The 16,957-nt window shown below is 43.9% G+C and overlaps 1 protein-coding gene across 4 annotated transcripts in view; it reads right to left on the bottom strand.

The window, feature by feature from the left end:
* MEIS1 (Meis homeobox 1) overlaps positions 1–16,957 on the bottom strand; it is a 139,401-nt gene that overhangs the window by 109,379 nt on the left and 13,065 nt on the right. For all 4 annotated transcript variants that reach the window (XR_008426844.2, XR_011651259.1, XM_024552708.3 and 1 more), the window contains exons 3-6: positions 16,041–16,182; positions 15,493–15,543; positions 14,650–14,700; positions 13,072–13,218 (exon numbers count right to left, since the gene is read on the bottom strand). Coding sequence is in view for 2 of the 4 variants with exons in the window: in XM_024552708.3 (XP_024408476.1) it covers positions 13,072–13,218; positions 14,650–14,700; positions 15,493–15,543; positions 16,041–16,182 (391 nt within the window). In the remaining 2 variants the exon portion in view is untranslated. The remainder of the gene's footprint in view (positions 1–13,071; positions 13,219–14,649; positions 14,701–15,492; positions 15,544–16,040; positions 16,183–16,957) is intronic.

The following is a 16,957-nucleotide window of genomic DNA, read 5'->3' as shown; positions in this document are numbered from 1 at the left end:
GCCAGCATCTTTACAAACAGCCTCAGTGTGTCTAGTTCTGCATCAAATAAGGTAGATTTCTGAAACCTTGACAACTTAGCAACTGTGATATATTGCTTTAAATACACACACACACACAAACACGTACATGAGATTATATGATAGTAGTCGTGGATAGTTTGTGGAGGCAGAGACAGCGTCTGCTAAATTGAGTTCTATATTTCCCAGTTCTCACGTACCACAAGTAAAACCTACAAAAATGATAATTTTCCAAACATTGAATCCTCTGTCTCTGTGTAATGAGGCATACAGAGAGGAGGAGAAGAATTTTTGTGCCTTTTTTTTTTTTTTTTTTTTTGCCTTTGGTGAGAATTCTCCAAGGAGTAACTTCATCTTTAAACGAAAGGTTTTGTATCAGGTGATTGTAAGAGCACCAGGAATCGCTGAGGCCTCGGGTTCAGACCCAGGCAGCCACACAAGGGCACACTGACTCTCACGTCCACACAGCAGCACACACACACCACGTGCGGAGGAATCGGGCAAAACAATGTGGATAAAACCTAATTTTAATGTTACATTGCAATGAAATGTAAAGCAGCTTGGAAGGCTACTACATTTTTTAAATCCACTAGGCCTTGAGTACACGCGACTGTGTCTAGCTCTCCTCAAGGCAGAGCCTATAAGCAGGCAGTGAGGGCAGGGCCTTCAGGAAGTTCAGGCCCAGCACCATGGGTCTCTCTCCCAGTGCTCCTTGAAACCTGACTTTCCCGCAGTCCGACATCTTCTAGGTCTCAACTCTGGTGCTCTCAGGTTGTCACTGTTCTGCACTGTTGAATTCACTCGTCCACAAAATTAAAAACGGGTTGATAATGCTAAGCAATAGTCTACAGATATAAAACACCACCAAAATAGTCCAAAAGCTTGCCATATGAAATTCACACAGCACTGCTACATTTTGCTCAATTCCTTCACATTGAGAATCGAGGGCGGAGCCATCCCAAGGCGGCCCCACTGTGGTCTCAGAGGAGAACATAGGCTCCTATATAGGGTAGGTACCTCCAGACAGAATGCAAGGGAAAAGAACAGTTACAACCAAAGGGAAACTGCTAACAAGAACTGACAACTAGTTTTACAAAAAAAAAAAAAACCTTAAAACCAGAAAGTAAATGAGTAATTCACAAATTATTCAATTGCACTGAATGTTCAAATTCTCCAGTTTATTGTGGAGAAAAATCTCATAAACAGAAAAGAAGATAAAGCCTCATGACACTAGGAATCTTAGTCAAAGTACTTATTTATGTTTTAATAACATTTCCTTTTCCTATGCTATTGTATTATGGCTGGCATGCCATTAATAAAAATATACTCTTATATTAAATTATTTTAATGGCTCTATGTGCTTCCACCCTTAAAATCATACCTGTGAACTGTAGTTCAGATTTAAATGTTTAAATTAAAAAAAACCCCTCTAATCCAACTGGCACCATTATATTTCCAAATATTTGCACCTAATATTTCATAGGTTGATCTTCATTTATCTGTTAAGAGCTTTCTGCTGAAATTCAGAGTATTTCCTATCATTTCCATTAGGAATGGCAGAAGAATCTTTAAATTATGGCAGTATACCTGGAGTTATAAAATCCCTTTTATAAGACTGCTTGCTTCCCAATGTTTTGTTTTACATTCGTAACTTGGTATTCAGTGCTCCTCACTCTGCAAACATATTAAGATAAAATAAACTCAAAAGTGTCTTATATAAAACAACTTCAAACCACAAATTTTCTAGGCAACCATCCTAGTAAAAAGAACATCTGATAACGCAGAAAACATTGTATCCTGAGTACAAAGTAGATAATGAGACCTCATGAGCAACTGGACCTGAGCCACGTGGCATTTGCATGCAGGAACGTGGGGAAAGTACTTAGCACAAGATCTGCACATAACTGTTACTTGAAGCTGAACTCAAGAGTGAATCTGCAGAAACTGGCTGCGCTGTCTCAGCAACACAGCTGAGGAGCCAGTCTCCTTTGACACTATAATGAAATCAGAACAATGGACCCTCCTAATAAAAATTAAAATGACACTTTTTAAAAACTCATGATTAAAAAAACAGTCAATAAAAAAAAAAAACCACTCCATTAACAACTATTCGATCTTCCTTCCCCAGATCAAATTCATGTTGTTAATGCTTAGGCAGCATATAAATAAAAAGATATAATATCATTTAATATACCATACCGTTTATTTAGGGTTCACTATTTTAAATGCTTTACATGCATTCTTAGTTAATTCTTACAAATAACTCAATAATGTGTGTTCTATTATTATCCCCATTTACAGACGGTGAAACGGAGGCTCATGGAGGTCCAGAGCCACCCTCCCCTGCAGAGCCTTGTCCAGCCAAACCCCAGCGCCCCAGGTCTGGAGCATGCGCACCTGATCCCAGCCCCGCTGGCCTGAGAGGCTGCGTCACCGAAAGTTACAGTCAATTCACTGAATGGCTCTTTCTCTAGTGTTTCTGAAATTTTCTGTATTCTACTTCCAGACTCTCAACCCAGAAAATGCACAGTTTTTGTGAGAAGGGAAAAAAAAATCAGCCAAGATGTAATCTTGTTTTGTTCAACTACCTCATGGCACTACCTTTTGGATAAAAGCAGCATGGAAATTTACATTGACCACTGATACCCACTAACAATGAGCAATAGTCTATTGTCCAATTTCCCTGTGGTTTTTCTTTTTGGAGAACCTTTTTATATTTTCAATCAACTTTTATTTTTTAAGTACCCATCATTCCTTCAGGATTTCTTAATCCTTAAGCTCTCAGAGTGTTAAATTTGGAGGTGGGGAAAGTATTATTCCTTTCTTCATTATTTATCTTCGACAAAATAATCAGAGAGGACTTTCTCAAAGCATCTTGAAATTCAGTTTGCATTTCTGGTTCCAAGAATGGCCAGGTTCTCTATATTTCAAGGCACTTAACTGAGAGATCAACCAAAGCAACTGTGAATCCCAGAAGCTGGGAGCCGAGTTATACTGTTGGTGCACTTTTTAAAGAATTCCATTTAATCAGAATGCCAATCTCCAGCCATACCCAAGGCTATTATTCCCGATGTTATTCATACTATTTTAACAGTTATAGAGTATTGGGGATATTAGATGTACACTACAAGTGAAGAAAGGCCCCATAATTGATTTGTTAATGTTTTATTCTCTTCTTTTTCTATTGGCATGTTCTTTACATGCTCTCAATAAACATTAAACACTCAAGCAACTCACCATTATGGTGGCAAGCAAACCTTTAGAATGTCGGAACAGTAGAGGGAAGAACAATGCACCTAATTGAAATGGCAGGGTGATTTGGGAAATAAAATGGCATTGCTACAAATTCCAAATTCCAGAATAAAAATGTTTATACTCACTCAAATGCAGATTGATACTGGCTTTGAATAATTATTAGACTAAAAAATACTTGACCATCAACAGTACATTTGATGTGCATAGAACAAGCACACTCTACACATCTCTATGATTGGGGGCAAGGAAATGCAGGACATAGCGAGTCTGATACTTCTCTTGGTGATTTTGTTACTGAACACCGCTTGTAAAATGCCCAGAATGGGCCCAGCCACCAAACACACAGCTAGTGTTAAAACTTCCAGGGGCAATATTCTTCAGAAAATGTAGGACATATTAATGGACAGAGAAGCATGCTAAAGGAAATAAAGGGGTTAAATGATTCTGCTACTTAGTGTCTTTTTTTTTCCTTCAAAGAAATAAATTTATCACCAAGATCAATTCAAAATGTAATATTCCTGATTCTCTTTGGCAGAAACTAGAGCCAAACAAAACAAAACAAAACAAAACAAAACCTTTGACAATTAAAATGGAAATAGAAAAATGTACATGCATCTGGAACTATGAACTAGAAACACATAATGACTCTATAAGATGATATTTATCTGTACACTGAGGGTAACCTTATTATCTACTTAAGTCTATTCCATTTTTGGCAGAGAGGCCACCCGTATCTGGCAAAGATAAATTCCATATGTTCTGTAGAGTTATAGCATATTTCCCATAAATAATGTATACAATAGACTGTAAATAAATCATACATGTATCTGAACTGTTCGAGAGTGAAGGGCAGGGTGGCTACTCATGAGACAGAGTCTCCTATGAATGAACAATTTCAAACAAAAGTAACCTTTAATGGGGAGTTAGTTATCGCAAAGTTCTTAAACGAGCATATTCTTAAGTGGGGGTTTTAAAACAACTCCAGATCTAGTGGGAACTTCCAAGTAAATGTTCCAACTAAACCCAAAATGCCCCATTTAATTTTGCTGCTTAAGTTTCTATTCTGTTTGCAGCAACATAGCTAACAGAGTCATACCTATTTGCTGCTATTTTTAATTCTCTCTACACTACTGGTTTTTATGATCAGTAAAAAAAACCCTAGATTTAAAATGTAATTGTGAGTTTTTAACAGGGTTTTTTGTTTATTTGGTTTTTTTTTCCTTCAGCGTGAAAAACTTTAACATTGCAGGGAATAGAAGGAAAAACTATCTTGGAAAAAAAAAGAGCCCACCTGCACTAGTTTGCTAGGAGTTTACATTGTAGAAATTGTTAGCGCCTACCCCAGAGTATCCCCCTTTAGAAGCCCTATAGACACAAACTATTTCCATTTCTTGTAAACAGTGTGCGTATGCCTTTATAACCTCAGACATTGTACACCATTTAGCTGGAAATTAAGTTTTCAAATCGCTGAGGAATAGTTTCTGAATAACAGAAAACACGATAGGCCACAGTTAATTATAGCTTGTCTATCAAATTAAGTTAATGTTCAAGAACGCATCCAAATAGTTATAGAGACATTAAGAAGAGTTTTATTGTCAAAGAAATTCTTATTCATTCAGCTTCTAATAATTTTAAAAGAAGAGAGATAAGCCTTTCACAAGTTGGGATGGGATGAAAAACTCTGGGTTTGCATTAAATTGTTCCTTTCATTGTCCTTTGGTAACTATGTTGATTTCATTACAAACTTCATTTTCCAGAGTTTCATAATAGTCATAAACCCACTTCACTTTAAAGAGTTTCAATGGGACATAATGTGAATGCAAATGCAGAATAAAATGCAAATCACAGAGGTCTGGGACCAAATATGGACTATCAGTTAAGAATACAGTCACTGAAAACAAACATTTAGGCCTTAAGGAGAAGAACACAAAGGGGCTGATATGAATCTTTATATCAAGTACTCACAGCCCTAGGGAAGGCAAGCAAGAAACATAGTTTTCAGCTTTTCACCTAATTGTAAAGCACAGGTTAGGAATATTTGATGATTTTGGTCTCCATTCATTCTCATTCTAAAGTGAGTACCACGCTTCATCTTCTCAGGAAAATAAACCCACAAGGCACTCAAAGAGGGAAACGAGACCTAGCAAACCAGTGTAAGATCCAGTCGCAGGCAGAGGAGGCTCACCAAACAGTAGAAGAGAAGGGATCAGAAAAAGAAAGAGCTGTAGTTCTGCCTTGCTAAATGATCACCAACAACTCAGCTATTCATGAACAATAAACAGGGATAATAAACATGCTATCGGCTGGCATTGTGAAGAATAAGGAAAAAAATCTAGAGAAATGGGAATTCACCAGCAACACAATTAACTTCAAATTAGCATATATTGTCAGGGAATAATTCTAATATCACTCAAAATATTATTTATTTACTAACTACTATCATCTTAATGAGTCCAAATAATGTATGTTTCAGTGCATTGTGAAATATAAGACTTTGTATTGTGTCCGACTAAAAAAAGTAGCAAGACTATAAAATGTTACTTAAATGTGTTAAACTCATAAAAAATTGTGGTAGTTTAAAGTATTACCTAGTAAACCTATTAGTAGTAACAATATTTCCTTTCTGTGGAAAAATATAATTCCATTTAAGTTTTTTAAAGAACCATAACATTTTACACTCCAGGTTCTTTACCTCATGATTATAATCCTGTAATTGTAAATAGAGTCATGAAAAGTATCAGGGGAAGAATCCATTGTCGAAATGTATTTCTGAGAATTAACATGAAATTTATTTTTGCAACTTATTCATTTCCCCTCCATCTGTTTATAGTAGTGCACATGCCCTGGAAAAGCCACGGCATGCTTGTTGCGTACCTTAAAGAGAGTTAATGACTTAGTTCTGGTTATAATTTGTATTTAACTGTATATACTCGTGATACCAATAAACAACAAGTATGTAATTCAATAAATGTAGAAATAAGCTTATTTCACCAGAAAATAACTCTTTATGGTATATTTTAGGAACCCTAAACCAAGAAGTACAGAAATATAAAATAATTTCAAAAGATTTGCACTGTGGTGTTTTTCTTTTACAAGAACATATTTCCTAGATTAAGAAATGCTATTTGGAAAGAGTGTTCAGAGAGAGTCTAGTAAAGTGTTGCCAATTGCTTTAATTTCGCACACATGAATGTATTACACAGATTGAAATTGGATTCTGGTGACAAATATCTAAATGGACAAATTCTTGTTTATTTCACAGGGTACCCCTTATACCATTTATTAAAATGTCAAATTTATAAGTATGGGAAACCCAGAAGCTGCCCGATAAAGGCAGACTTCTTGGAGAGGTTGTTCAAGTCTCCCGAAAGCTTTCCCAAATTTCCGCAACCCTGAAATCACAGCGCATCAAATTAAGCGCACGGTGAAAAAGTCCCTTCATCATCTACACTCTATACACATCCTCATCTGCTTGAATTTTTCAAAACTGATTTTATACCCACAAGAGTTGCTTAAAAATGTTAATAGTAAGATACCCAAACTTTTACTGAGACCCAAAAGTCAACTTTTGGAATTATTGTTAAAGTTCAAATGCAGAGCCTGGATCTCATGCTTCAGACCTGACTCTGGAAACAGGCACCACATCCCGACATCTCCTGACCAGTGAGGACGCCCGGCGCTGCGTGACTGAGACAGTGCTGTCCCCTTCGGGGTTTGGAAAGCCCGTAAGTCTGACACCTGCACAGGCGTCAGGGACACTGCCACATGGCCCCTGTCTTCATTTCTTTACTTGGAAAAGAACGCTTCCCCATGGTTGTGATGTAATTTTTAAATATTAATGTTTTGCACTCAGGAGAAATGGCATTTTTTTTGTTTCATAACATAAATTCAAGTGCTACTTTAATACAAATATGACAGATATCATAATCCAAATAAGGCCACATAAAATGCTGCAGTGGCAAACATATAAGACTGTGTCACAAAAATGACTAAGAATGGTGTCAGTTTACTATCCTTCAGCTATCTCCCTGACAGTGGAGTCAAATAATGTTGAATTATAGACCTTCTCACAGGAAGTCTTATTTCGTGCTCGTTTTTGATCATCTCCCCTGCTAGGCCCTATAGGAATTTGGCTGAATGCCAACTCTCCTTTAAAAGTTTCTGTATACATATTTGGGTTGTGTTTGATGATTAAATGATCATCTATTAAAACTTTAGCATTCCGTGTTTGTTTGACATATTTACGTTTCAGAAGAAAATATTGCTATTGCAATGGAAAGCATAACATGACCAAAATGAAAATACTTCATTTGAATTCATGTTGACAGCATTTTTATTTATGACAAGTGTCTTAATATAACTTGTTATGCATTCTTCGCAGTTTCTCCAACTCCACCTGTGAGGGACGGTGAACTGGTTTTATAGCAGGAGGCCCCGTGGGAACACTTCAGCCTACCTGCTTGGCCTGAAGAAACCTCAGTTTCTACTATGGGATCACAACTAGTCTTTGTTTTTAAGAGTATAGAGTTTTACTGCACAATTTTCCCTCCGTCACCCAGCAACAGCTGTGTTTTAAATCTTTGGGACTATGACAAACATTTTAACATTTAAACACTTGAGTGTTTGAAAACACAGTGATTTAAAATTTGTTTATTTTCAAAGTTGGACGATTATAGCATGATATTTCAGTTACTTTTCTGAAGGCAGGGCCCACATTCTAATCCTCTTTTTCTTCCTCCTCCTTCTCTTCTTCCTCTGCTATTTAAGCTTCTCCATGTTTTCTAGTAAAATTCTGTAAGTCAGAATCGATAGCAATAGTACACACAACCGCTCTAGATATTTCCAAATCGTAAGCAACAGAGTCATTCTGGTGAGGGAAGGATTGCTGTGTGAGTGACCTACTGCCACCGAGATAGTCAAATCACTGAACAACAGTTACTGTTACGGGGCTTTACTTTGTACAAAGTAGCATTAGCATCATTGCTTTCCATTGACCGTGGAATTTGCACTGGGGACTGAGAGAGTGAGAGAGACTCTGAAAACGGAGTAACTTTTGTGGTATTAACACTCAGACTTTGAGACATTTAACAATCTAATTGACCTCAACCTATCTGCATATACTGTGTCCTTTTTTTCTAGAAAGTTTTTTAGGAGCCCCCTGTTTAGAATCAATACATCCCTACTCTGAAATTCACACATAAAGACACCCTACAAACCAATCAGAAAGTAATCATAAAAACATACGTGGTAAACAACTAACTTTTAATTCAAAGGATTCTAGGCTATAAAGGGCCTAGAATGAACATCCCAATTAGGCAATGTAGTGACAAGCAGTCAACACCTTATTATTTAATCATTAAAGAGAACTTTGCCAGAATTTTCCCTCTGACATATTTCAAAAAAGAAATTAAGGAACGAACCATATGACCCACAACAACAATCAAAAGGAAAGGCAGGTAAGTCTAAGACCTCATCCCTTGCAAGGCCTGTGCACCAAGAGGATCCAGGATTAAGGTGTTAAGTGGGACCCTATGAAGTATTTACAACTTAAATAAGATGTATCCACATGTAAGCATTTAGAAACAAACTGCCTGGCAATGGGATCACTTTCCTGATATCTGTGTCCAGTTTCCTTATTTGGATGACAGTAAGTCGCCTGTATTTCTAGTATTAGCAAATATCTGATGGTCTCATCTATTTCTTTTTTCTAAAACAGCAGATCCAGTTCATCAAGGACATTAGTCTGTCCCTCGCCCTCCCATCCCCACCCCTAAACACCTCTCCAAAAGAGAAAGCTTAAATCTCCCTTAGATTCACCCCCATCCCACTTTGAAGGGAGGTGGTATTTTTCAGTCAAGTACAAGTTCAGTTTAAAGAATTTTTAACTATGCTTCAGAAACAGCATTCCGGAATTTCAAAGTAAAACAATCGCCACCAAGGTTCCCTGGCCCTCTTGGGAAGCAAAGCTCACTGGCCCAGGGCTGCCCTGGATCCCTGCGGCCCGTAGGGCTGGCCTCTCCAGCCTGGGCCTCGCCGGCCTGGAAGCCGTCCCCCCTCCCATGGGAGCTCACCAGCACTTGGCATTTAACCCGCCTGGCAAGCGTGGCTTTCTGGTTCCACATTACTCTGGGAGCCTCATTACTTCTCCCTAGAAGTCAGAGACAAATCTGGATTAACATGCAACAGGGTGCCCGGTGCAGCCTGGCAGCCCTCGCCCTAGAGCTGTTAAATGCAGATTCAGCCGAGGACCCCCCGGAGAGGGGCTGTTGAGCAAAAATTGTAATCCAAAGGGACCGTTTCTTCGCCTTCCGCTGCTTGTGGGAGAACCCGAGCTGGCGCCGAAGCACAGGCCCCGCTAGTCGCAGCTCGCTACGAGAAGGCGTGGCCACCCGGAAGACGGCCTTAGGGGTCTGGAGACCCTTCGCTTCTCTCCCCGCTCTCTCTCGCCCCAGTCTCGGAGTGGAAAATGCTTAGATACAAGGAGTGGCCAGCAACAGACAGCCCTGGGAAGGAAGGCTTCACTCGACGACTCCTTAGAGCGCCCCTGGAGTCCATCCGCTGGGCGTCCAGGCTCTTCCCTACCTAACGCCTCTGGGCGCCCCAGTTCCACCGCAACCTTCCAAACGCGTGCCCCTCCCCTTCGGACCTGCGTCCTTCTCCATCGCCAACCAGGCTTAACCCTAGCCTCGATGCCTCCCACCCAGGTCCCCTTCTACACCCACTGCCGGGTCGCATCCCGGCTCTCACACCACGCGGAGATCTGGAAACCTCCAAGATCCCAGTCGTCTGGCGTCGGGAGCGCTGGTGCAGAGGCCGCGAGCGTGACGGTCGGGAGAGGGCGCCCGGGAGGGCTGCGCCCGCGTTGGACCTCAGGGTCTGGGAGTGGGAATGAGGGAGAAGACGGGAGGGGGGCACGGGATTACAGTTTCTACTGTGGCCTTAATCTGATAATAATAATAACAACAACAATATTAATAATACAAAAAACCCAACAACACTACAAGGCCAAGTGGATTTCCACCAACAGGGCCCTCCAGGAAACAGGCTGGTATCAAAGTTGTCGATCCCAAATCCCTGCGCGGGTGGCAGCCTTCGCGCCCTCCGAAGGAAAAAGTAAAATAAAATAAACCATGCTGCCAGCAGACCCTAGAGACAGAGGGGTTAATGAGCTAACGAGTCCCAGCGCTCGCGCCACACCTGAAGCATCTAGTCCCGGAGCGCACCCTCTGCCGAGGCTCCAACTGGCTGGGCCACATTTGCAGACAGGTGGCGAGGCAGTCCTTCCTAGGCCTGGCCCCAAGGGCTCCGCGCTAGGGGTCCAGTGGCCCGGCACCGGTGAGCATGCTCCAGTGGGGAAAACTGGCGCCCACCTGGCGGCCTAAGTGCCTTGTCTCTCGCTCCCCACCTCCCAGAACAGGGGACTCCACTCTGCTTCCGAGGCACAGTCCCTCGTGCGCCCGGTGCTCTGCGCTCCTCGCTCCAAAGGGAGCCCAGTTACCCTCGCTCCTGGCTCCCGGGAAGCGGTCAATTAGAAAGAACAAACTTGGGTTTGCTGCCCTCCGACCAACTGGGACGCAGGTGAGCCCTAGGGGTCTTGCGAGCGTGCCGACGCACACGAGCCGACAGCGCCACCAGCTCCGCGGAAGCTGCGAAGCCCCCTTACAGGCGGTGGGGGCGGGAGGCATGCTTCTCCTTTTGGGGGGGGGGGGAGAATAAAATGTATATTTTTACCCAACAGAAGTGCCTACCAATCTGCATATCTCCGGTTAAGGTAACTGGGTAACAAAAATTTACCAAAGGAGTTGGGGGGGGGGGGGGGAATTCAGTGATGTTATAGCAATTTTGGATCTCCCCAAAATACCCCATAACTTTGGTCCTTTATCTTTGACTTTAATAAAATAATGATTCGTTGAGAAAATGGGGTATAAATCTTCATTTTGGAGGCAATTAAAGTGTTGATTTCATTCATGCCCCTAAGCTATTCTTGTAATTTGCTCAAATAGCTTTATGTACCCAGCACTATGAAGCTTTTAGAATCCCATTTTCTAGTTAGGCTTGTTGGATTACAATTTTTATTCAACAGCAGCTATACGAGGGTTCCCCAGCGGAACCTGCGTTAAACAGCTCAGGGGCGACGCTGGCGGGCTGAGGCAGGCGGGAGGCCGGGTGGAAGGAGAGGTTCGGGACAGGCCCAGCCGGCAGCCGCCTGCAGGTTTCCCCCCTCCGCAGGGCCGCACCGGGATTGCGCAGGCTCGCTCTTCTGTGCACTCGTCTACACTGCCGAAAGTTTGCAACTTGCCAAAGAACAGTAAGGGCCGGCGCCTAGGCCCTTTAAAGCTCAGCTCCGCCTGCCCCCCACACCTCCTGGAGAAAGGAGGATGCAGCCTCTGTGGCCGAGTTCCCCCGAGAAACCCAAGCTAGGAGTTTATTTTAAGGGGGTGATGTTGAGAGAAGAAAACTTTGAGGTGACGCCAAGACAGTGGAGTCGGGCACTCGGGCGAGGACTCTGCAAAATAGCCGCTGGTCAGCAGTGGTCGTGGCAGAATTTGCAAGGAAAGCTGCATGACTGGCGGTCCTTTGGCTTAACAAAGGCAGGCTGATCTCTCCCCCAAGACAGGACTCACGTGCCAAGTCAAAGAGAGAAACAACTCCGGGCCTTCCCTTACATATGGAAACACGGAGGAGGCCCCCGCAACCCAAATCTCTAGACGCATTGCAACGATTCGCAACGGAGAGCTGTCGTGAGCCCTGTTTTATCCCACCCACTCCTCACGTTTTCACTTTCATGCTGTTTCTGCAACTCCTTTGGACCAATCCAGAGACACAGCGACTGGACCGAGAGAGGCACTGGGAGCAAGCAGTGCTGTTGGAGTGGAAGAGGGAGAGAAATCCGCCCCCCTCCCCCCCGCGCAGCAAGTCCAAATAAAAGTCGTCCCCATTCAGCAACGCAGCGAAAGAAGGGCCTGGAGGGCGGAGTGGAGAGGAAGGGGCGAAGCAAGCAAAATCGGGCCGTTGAGAGGCAAGGTGGCGCGAGGTCCCCCACCCGCCACACCAAGGGAGTCTCCGAGGTGTCCTGATGCTGACATCTCCCAAAGCTGCCAACCCACAGGGCCCGGAGCACGCACCAGAAGGAGGATGAGTGGACGGGAGGAAGAGTCCATATTTATCTGTTTTTATACCCTTGGCCTGGTCTTATTTTTTCTATGAAGTACAATAAAATGGGCGAGCTTGCAGCGAGCACTGCCCAAAGCGATGTTCAGTGAGGTCTAGGAGCGTTCGGCCGAGGAAAACTGACAAGACAGGCTAATGAACCGTACAGACAGGGAGAAAATAGCCAGCATTTGCTAGATTTCAAACCCTCGCTGTCTTTCTTAGACCACCTATCTTGGGTTTATGCCTAATAAAATAAAAAATAAGCAGACCCTACACTTTCCTTTTCTTCAAGACAGAAGAGGGGGAAATGCTCCAGAACAAAGCCCTACACTCAGAGGCGGTCACTGGCAGTTAACACTCACATTATTATAGAGGGTAAATAAAATAAAGACAAAAATTAAAAGCGACAAGAAACAGGTCAAGTTTGCAGGCAAAGCTTTTACAAGCTCATCTCTCCAGGTCGAATCCCAGAGCCAGCCTTAATGAAGCAATAATAGCCACATTATTCAAAAATTTTCATTTCGATGGAAATGTATCTAAAAGGGACTTAATCATATGCAAATAATAAAAGGAGGTGGTAGTGACCCAGCCAGCAGTATGCATACAGATTTTTTTCCACGGACGTTGAGGTTGAAAAGCACATACCTGGTCAGTCAGATTTGCTGGTCTTGTTATATCTTCACTGTCTGATTTTGATCCTCCTTCTCTATCGTCTATCACCAAATCGATAGGCATTTTCCCTTTCAAACAGCTAATATACCGGTGGCAGAAATTGTCACATAATTCGTGTACCTACATTATGACAGAAGAAAAAAAATGGAAATATAATCAGGAGAGCATAACTGACGCTGACAAGTGCGATCCACCCCCTTGTGAGATCCAAACTTCCAAACAGGGGAAACACAGGGCAATTGTCCTCCAGAGACCCCCAGACGCATCCAGAATTAGGAATAACTTTCTTTTCTTGCAAAATAGAGATATCCCAGAAAATTGACAGTGACAAGATGATTCACAGGCTACAACATATTCAACACCCGTGTTAAATTCATCTGCTTCCAGGGCTGTGGCCATTAGAGAGGTGACCTGCGTGGATGACATTTAAGGTAAACTATTTAATTTCATCCAGTGACTTAATCATAGGCCTTTCCCAACGTGTCTAAGGAAAATGCATATATATATATATTATATACATATAATGTATATAATATATATATATATATATTCCATATACTCAAAGGACCAGTACTGTGGTGGCATAGGATATATGTCTGACAAAGCAAGTCCCTATAATATTTGTAATTAGGGTTTCCATCCATAAGAAGAATATTTTTGTATACTTCCTTTAAAAAAATAAAAGGAAATCAAATTGCCGGTACTCATGATATGAAAAAAACACCTAGAGCCACAAAAAATGTATCAAATTGATTTTTTTAAGGGAAAAAGGTTGCTTCAAAATATTCAGGTGTAAGTGGAGTGGTGCCTTCCAGGCCCCAGTCATCACTGCCACGCAGAAAGTCACAAGAAACCCCAGTGTGCTTGCAATTCAATGTTAGTTTGAATTACAATGCATTAAGTTTTTATTGCTGAGATTTATAGAACAGCTAGCAAAATTGTGTTATCCCACACCCTTTCTTGAGTGTGAAGGTGGGGTGTGTGCAGATTCAAGAAACTGACACAACTATCAACTCTGCTTTGTCTCTGCAAAACGTTTAATGTGTCTCTCCCACCACCTCCTCCAGACTCCCGGTCCGCTCCTCCTCCCCAACCCCCCCTCCGCCTCTCCTCTGTGTCTGACCTGCGGCTGCTCTCAGACTGTCTTCCAGAAACTCAGTGAAACTAAACAAAACTTCCCCCTCTCAGAGGTAGCAAAGAAGAGGAGGAAGAGGAAGAGAAGAGGCCACAAAGGTATAACCTGTGAAGCAACTCACAAAAGCATTCTAAACATCAAGGGGATGCATAGAATTGCAACTATCTATAAAAGCCAGAAAGGTATTAAGAATGAATACAATGCTAGGGCGTTTGTGATCCCAGTTTTAGTGACTGAAATTGTAATTAAACTGCAAAGAGAAATGGACGTTAAGATTGGCCTTGACACTAATTACCAGAAAGAAAGACATTTATGCAAATGTTTCAGAAGCCTGAACTTCAGCCTTTCTGAACCCTCCCCCCACCTTGTGTGTTTGGGGGCGAGGGGGCAAAAGAAAAAGAGGCTGGAGAAATTACCTTCTCTAATTCCAACAGATGAAACCTTAATACTTGTATGGCTTGAATCATCTGCAAAGACACAAAATGAATGAGTACCCCATTCCTAGTTTGCAGAAAATTGGCTGTTACAGCTCTAGCATCTCCAGCCCACGCCCCCCCCCCCCAGTAAATAGAGTTATTTTGATTTATGGCAATAACACTAAAACTTAATAGCAGCAACTGGGTAGCATCTAGAGGTTTATATTTCTTAAGGAGAAAAAATAGCTAAAACAACAGCAAAGCATCTAAGTGGGGATCATAAACACTCTCCTCCCCCATGACTCTCTCCTCTTTCTCAGCCCCAATGCCCCCATCCCACCCCTAAGGGGCCACATCCCTGAACTAGATGTTTCCTAGGAAGGTGTGCACGGGAAGTAGCCCAAATAGCCCCCAAATTGCGGCTCTTAGCACCGCCAACTTTCTGCTGCCTTCCGCACATCTTGCAGGCAAACTGGTGATGTGGGGGCTCCTGCCCGGTCGCTGCCCTCGTGGCGCGACCTGGAGGGCTGGGAAGCCCGAAAAGTTTCAGCGCACACGCTGACAGGCCCGGAGATAAATCCCCGCGCTGATTAGAGCTGCGCTGCCCGGCTGTCAGGAAAAACAAAGCTCGCGTTTCCCCGCACCGCTCGGCCGCCCGGCCCCTCTCCAGATCAATGTATTTCCCGCGGATCTTGCCCCGGACCGCTTGTCCGTGCACAAACACCGTTGCCGCGGCCCTGCAGCGGCGGGAAGACCCGTCTAGAATCCTCAGGGTTCTCAAAGCAAAGAGGGGGGACAGGGGGGAGGGGACCTGGGGCAGGGGAGTAAGGGGTCAGCTCTTACCAAATTATCCAGTTCTGGATTAGAAGAAAATAGAGGTTTTTCTGCGCGAATCTAAATACAAGTGAGAAGGGGTGGGGGGAGAGAAAGAGACATTTGCAATCCGTCGCCTTCCTAGTTTCTTGCCTTATTACACTGTCGGGGCTAGGATGTAACCTCCGGGAGGGACTCGGTGACCCGAGCTCATCCCGCGCAGAAACACCTCCACGTGAATCAAGCCGAAAACAAGCCCAGAGCTCAGGGTGACTTCTACCAGCAGCTACGCTTCTAGAGGCTGTTCAGCTCGCCAAGTCTAAGGCAGCTCCAGCGCGCGGGGTTTGTGATTTTATTTTATAAAGGGAGCTTTCTGCTTTAGGTGATGGAGTTTGAGCTGGGATGAATATGGGCGATTTCGAGTGCCCCGCAGACACTCGCGGGGAGGAAAAGCTCAGGGCGGTTGTAACAGGCATGCTTAGGGTGGACTGTTTGCTGCTGCGCTTGCAAATATGCCGGGTGGGGGGAGGGAGGTCCCCTTTTTTTTCTTTTACTTTTCAAACATTTATTTTGCTGACCTGTTTGGCGAACACGGCTATATCTTCATTGAATGACTCTGACGAGCAGACGTCCCCGCCCGCCACCCCCGGCTCGCGGGGGGTACAAGTAGCTAATTCACATTTCTCAAAAATCAGTGCTAAGAGAGGGAAGAGGGGGTGTCTGCAAGAAAATACAACAGTCACAAATAACACAATGGTTAGTCCCAAGTCAGGGGGGAGAGAGCCCACGAAGAGCAGCCGGAGGGGCTGGAGGCGAGGACCCCTCCCTGACTCTGTCCTCTCCTCTTCCCCTGCCCCCGCCCAGGTGACTGCTCGCCTCCCCTGCCTCCTAGGGCCCCCAAGTTGGAGGTCCTAAGCCACGGGCCGCATCTGAGGGTCGGTTCAGTTTATCTGGCCGGAGAAATTGGTAACATTTGCTAAGAATAAAACCCAAGCGGTTCCAGCAGCCATTTTGAATTAAGTTTCCCACCCGACAAGCCCTGGTCCCTCCGCTGCACGTCCAGGACCTGCCGGAGGAGAAAGGCGCTGGGGCCAGGGGCCGGGAGAGCTCCTTGCAGCGGGTTCCTCGCAGCCTCGCGCAGCCCGGGCTGGGGATCTGGGTGACAGGCGCTCAGCTAACTTGGGGAAAGGACCTCTAAGGCTGCGGGACCCGCTGACAGGGGGGCCGCACCTACCGATCCCCACCCACGGCCCTGCGAGAGCAAGGAGGCGCCTCCTCGGCGCCCTGCACACAGTCCCTTCCCTCGGCGATGGCCCCCACCACCCCCAAAAGAAAGTTCCTTCCCATGGTCCGGCGGGAAAGCCTTTTATTTTGTCCCTGCGGAGTGGGAAGGCAGCTAGTACCGCGAGGGGCCTAGATGTCGCTTATCTCAGCCCGTAAAACAAGAAGAAAAAAAGGGTTCTTCAATGCCCAAGGAGATGTCTCAAGTCTTTTA

Source organism: Desmodus rotundus, chromosome 5, assembly GCF_022682495.2.
Source record: "Desmodus rotundus isolate HL8 chromosome 5, HLdesRot8A.1, whole genome shotgun sequence".
NCBI classification, from domain to species: Eukaryota; Metazoa; Chordata; class Mammalia; order Chiroptera; family Phyllostomidae; genus Desmodus; species Desmodus rotundus.
The sequence above is the reverse complement of the archived record's forward strand: the minus strand, read 5'-3'. Positions and strand labels throughout refer to the sequence as shown.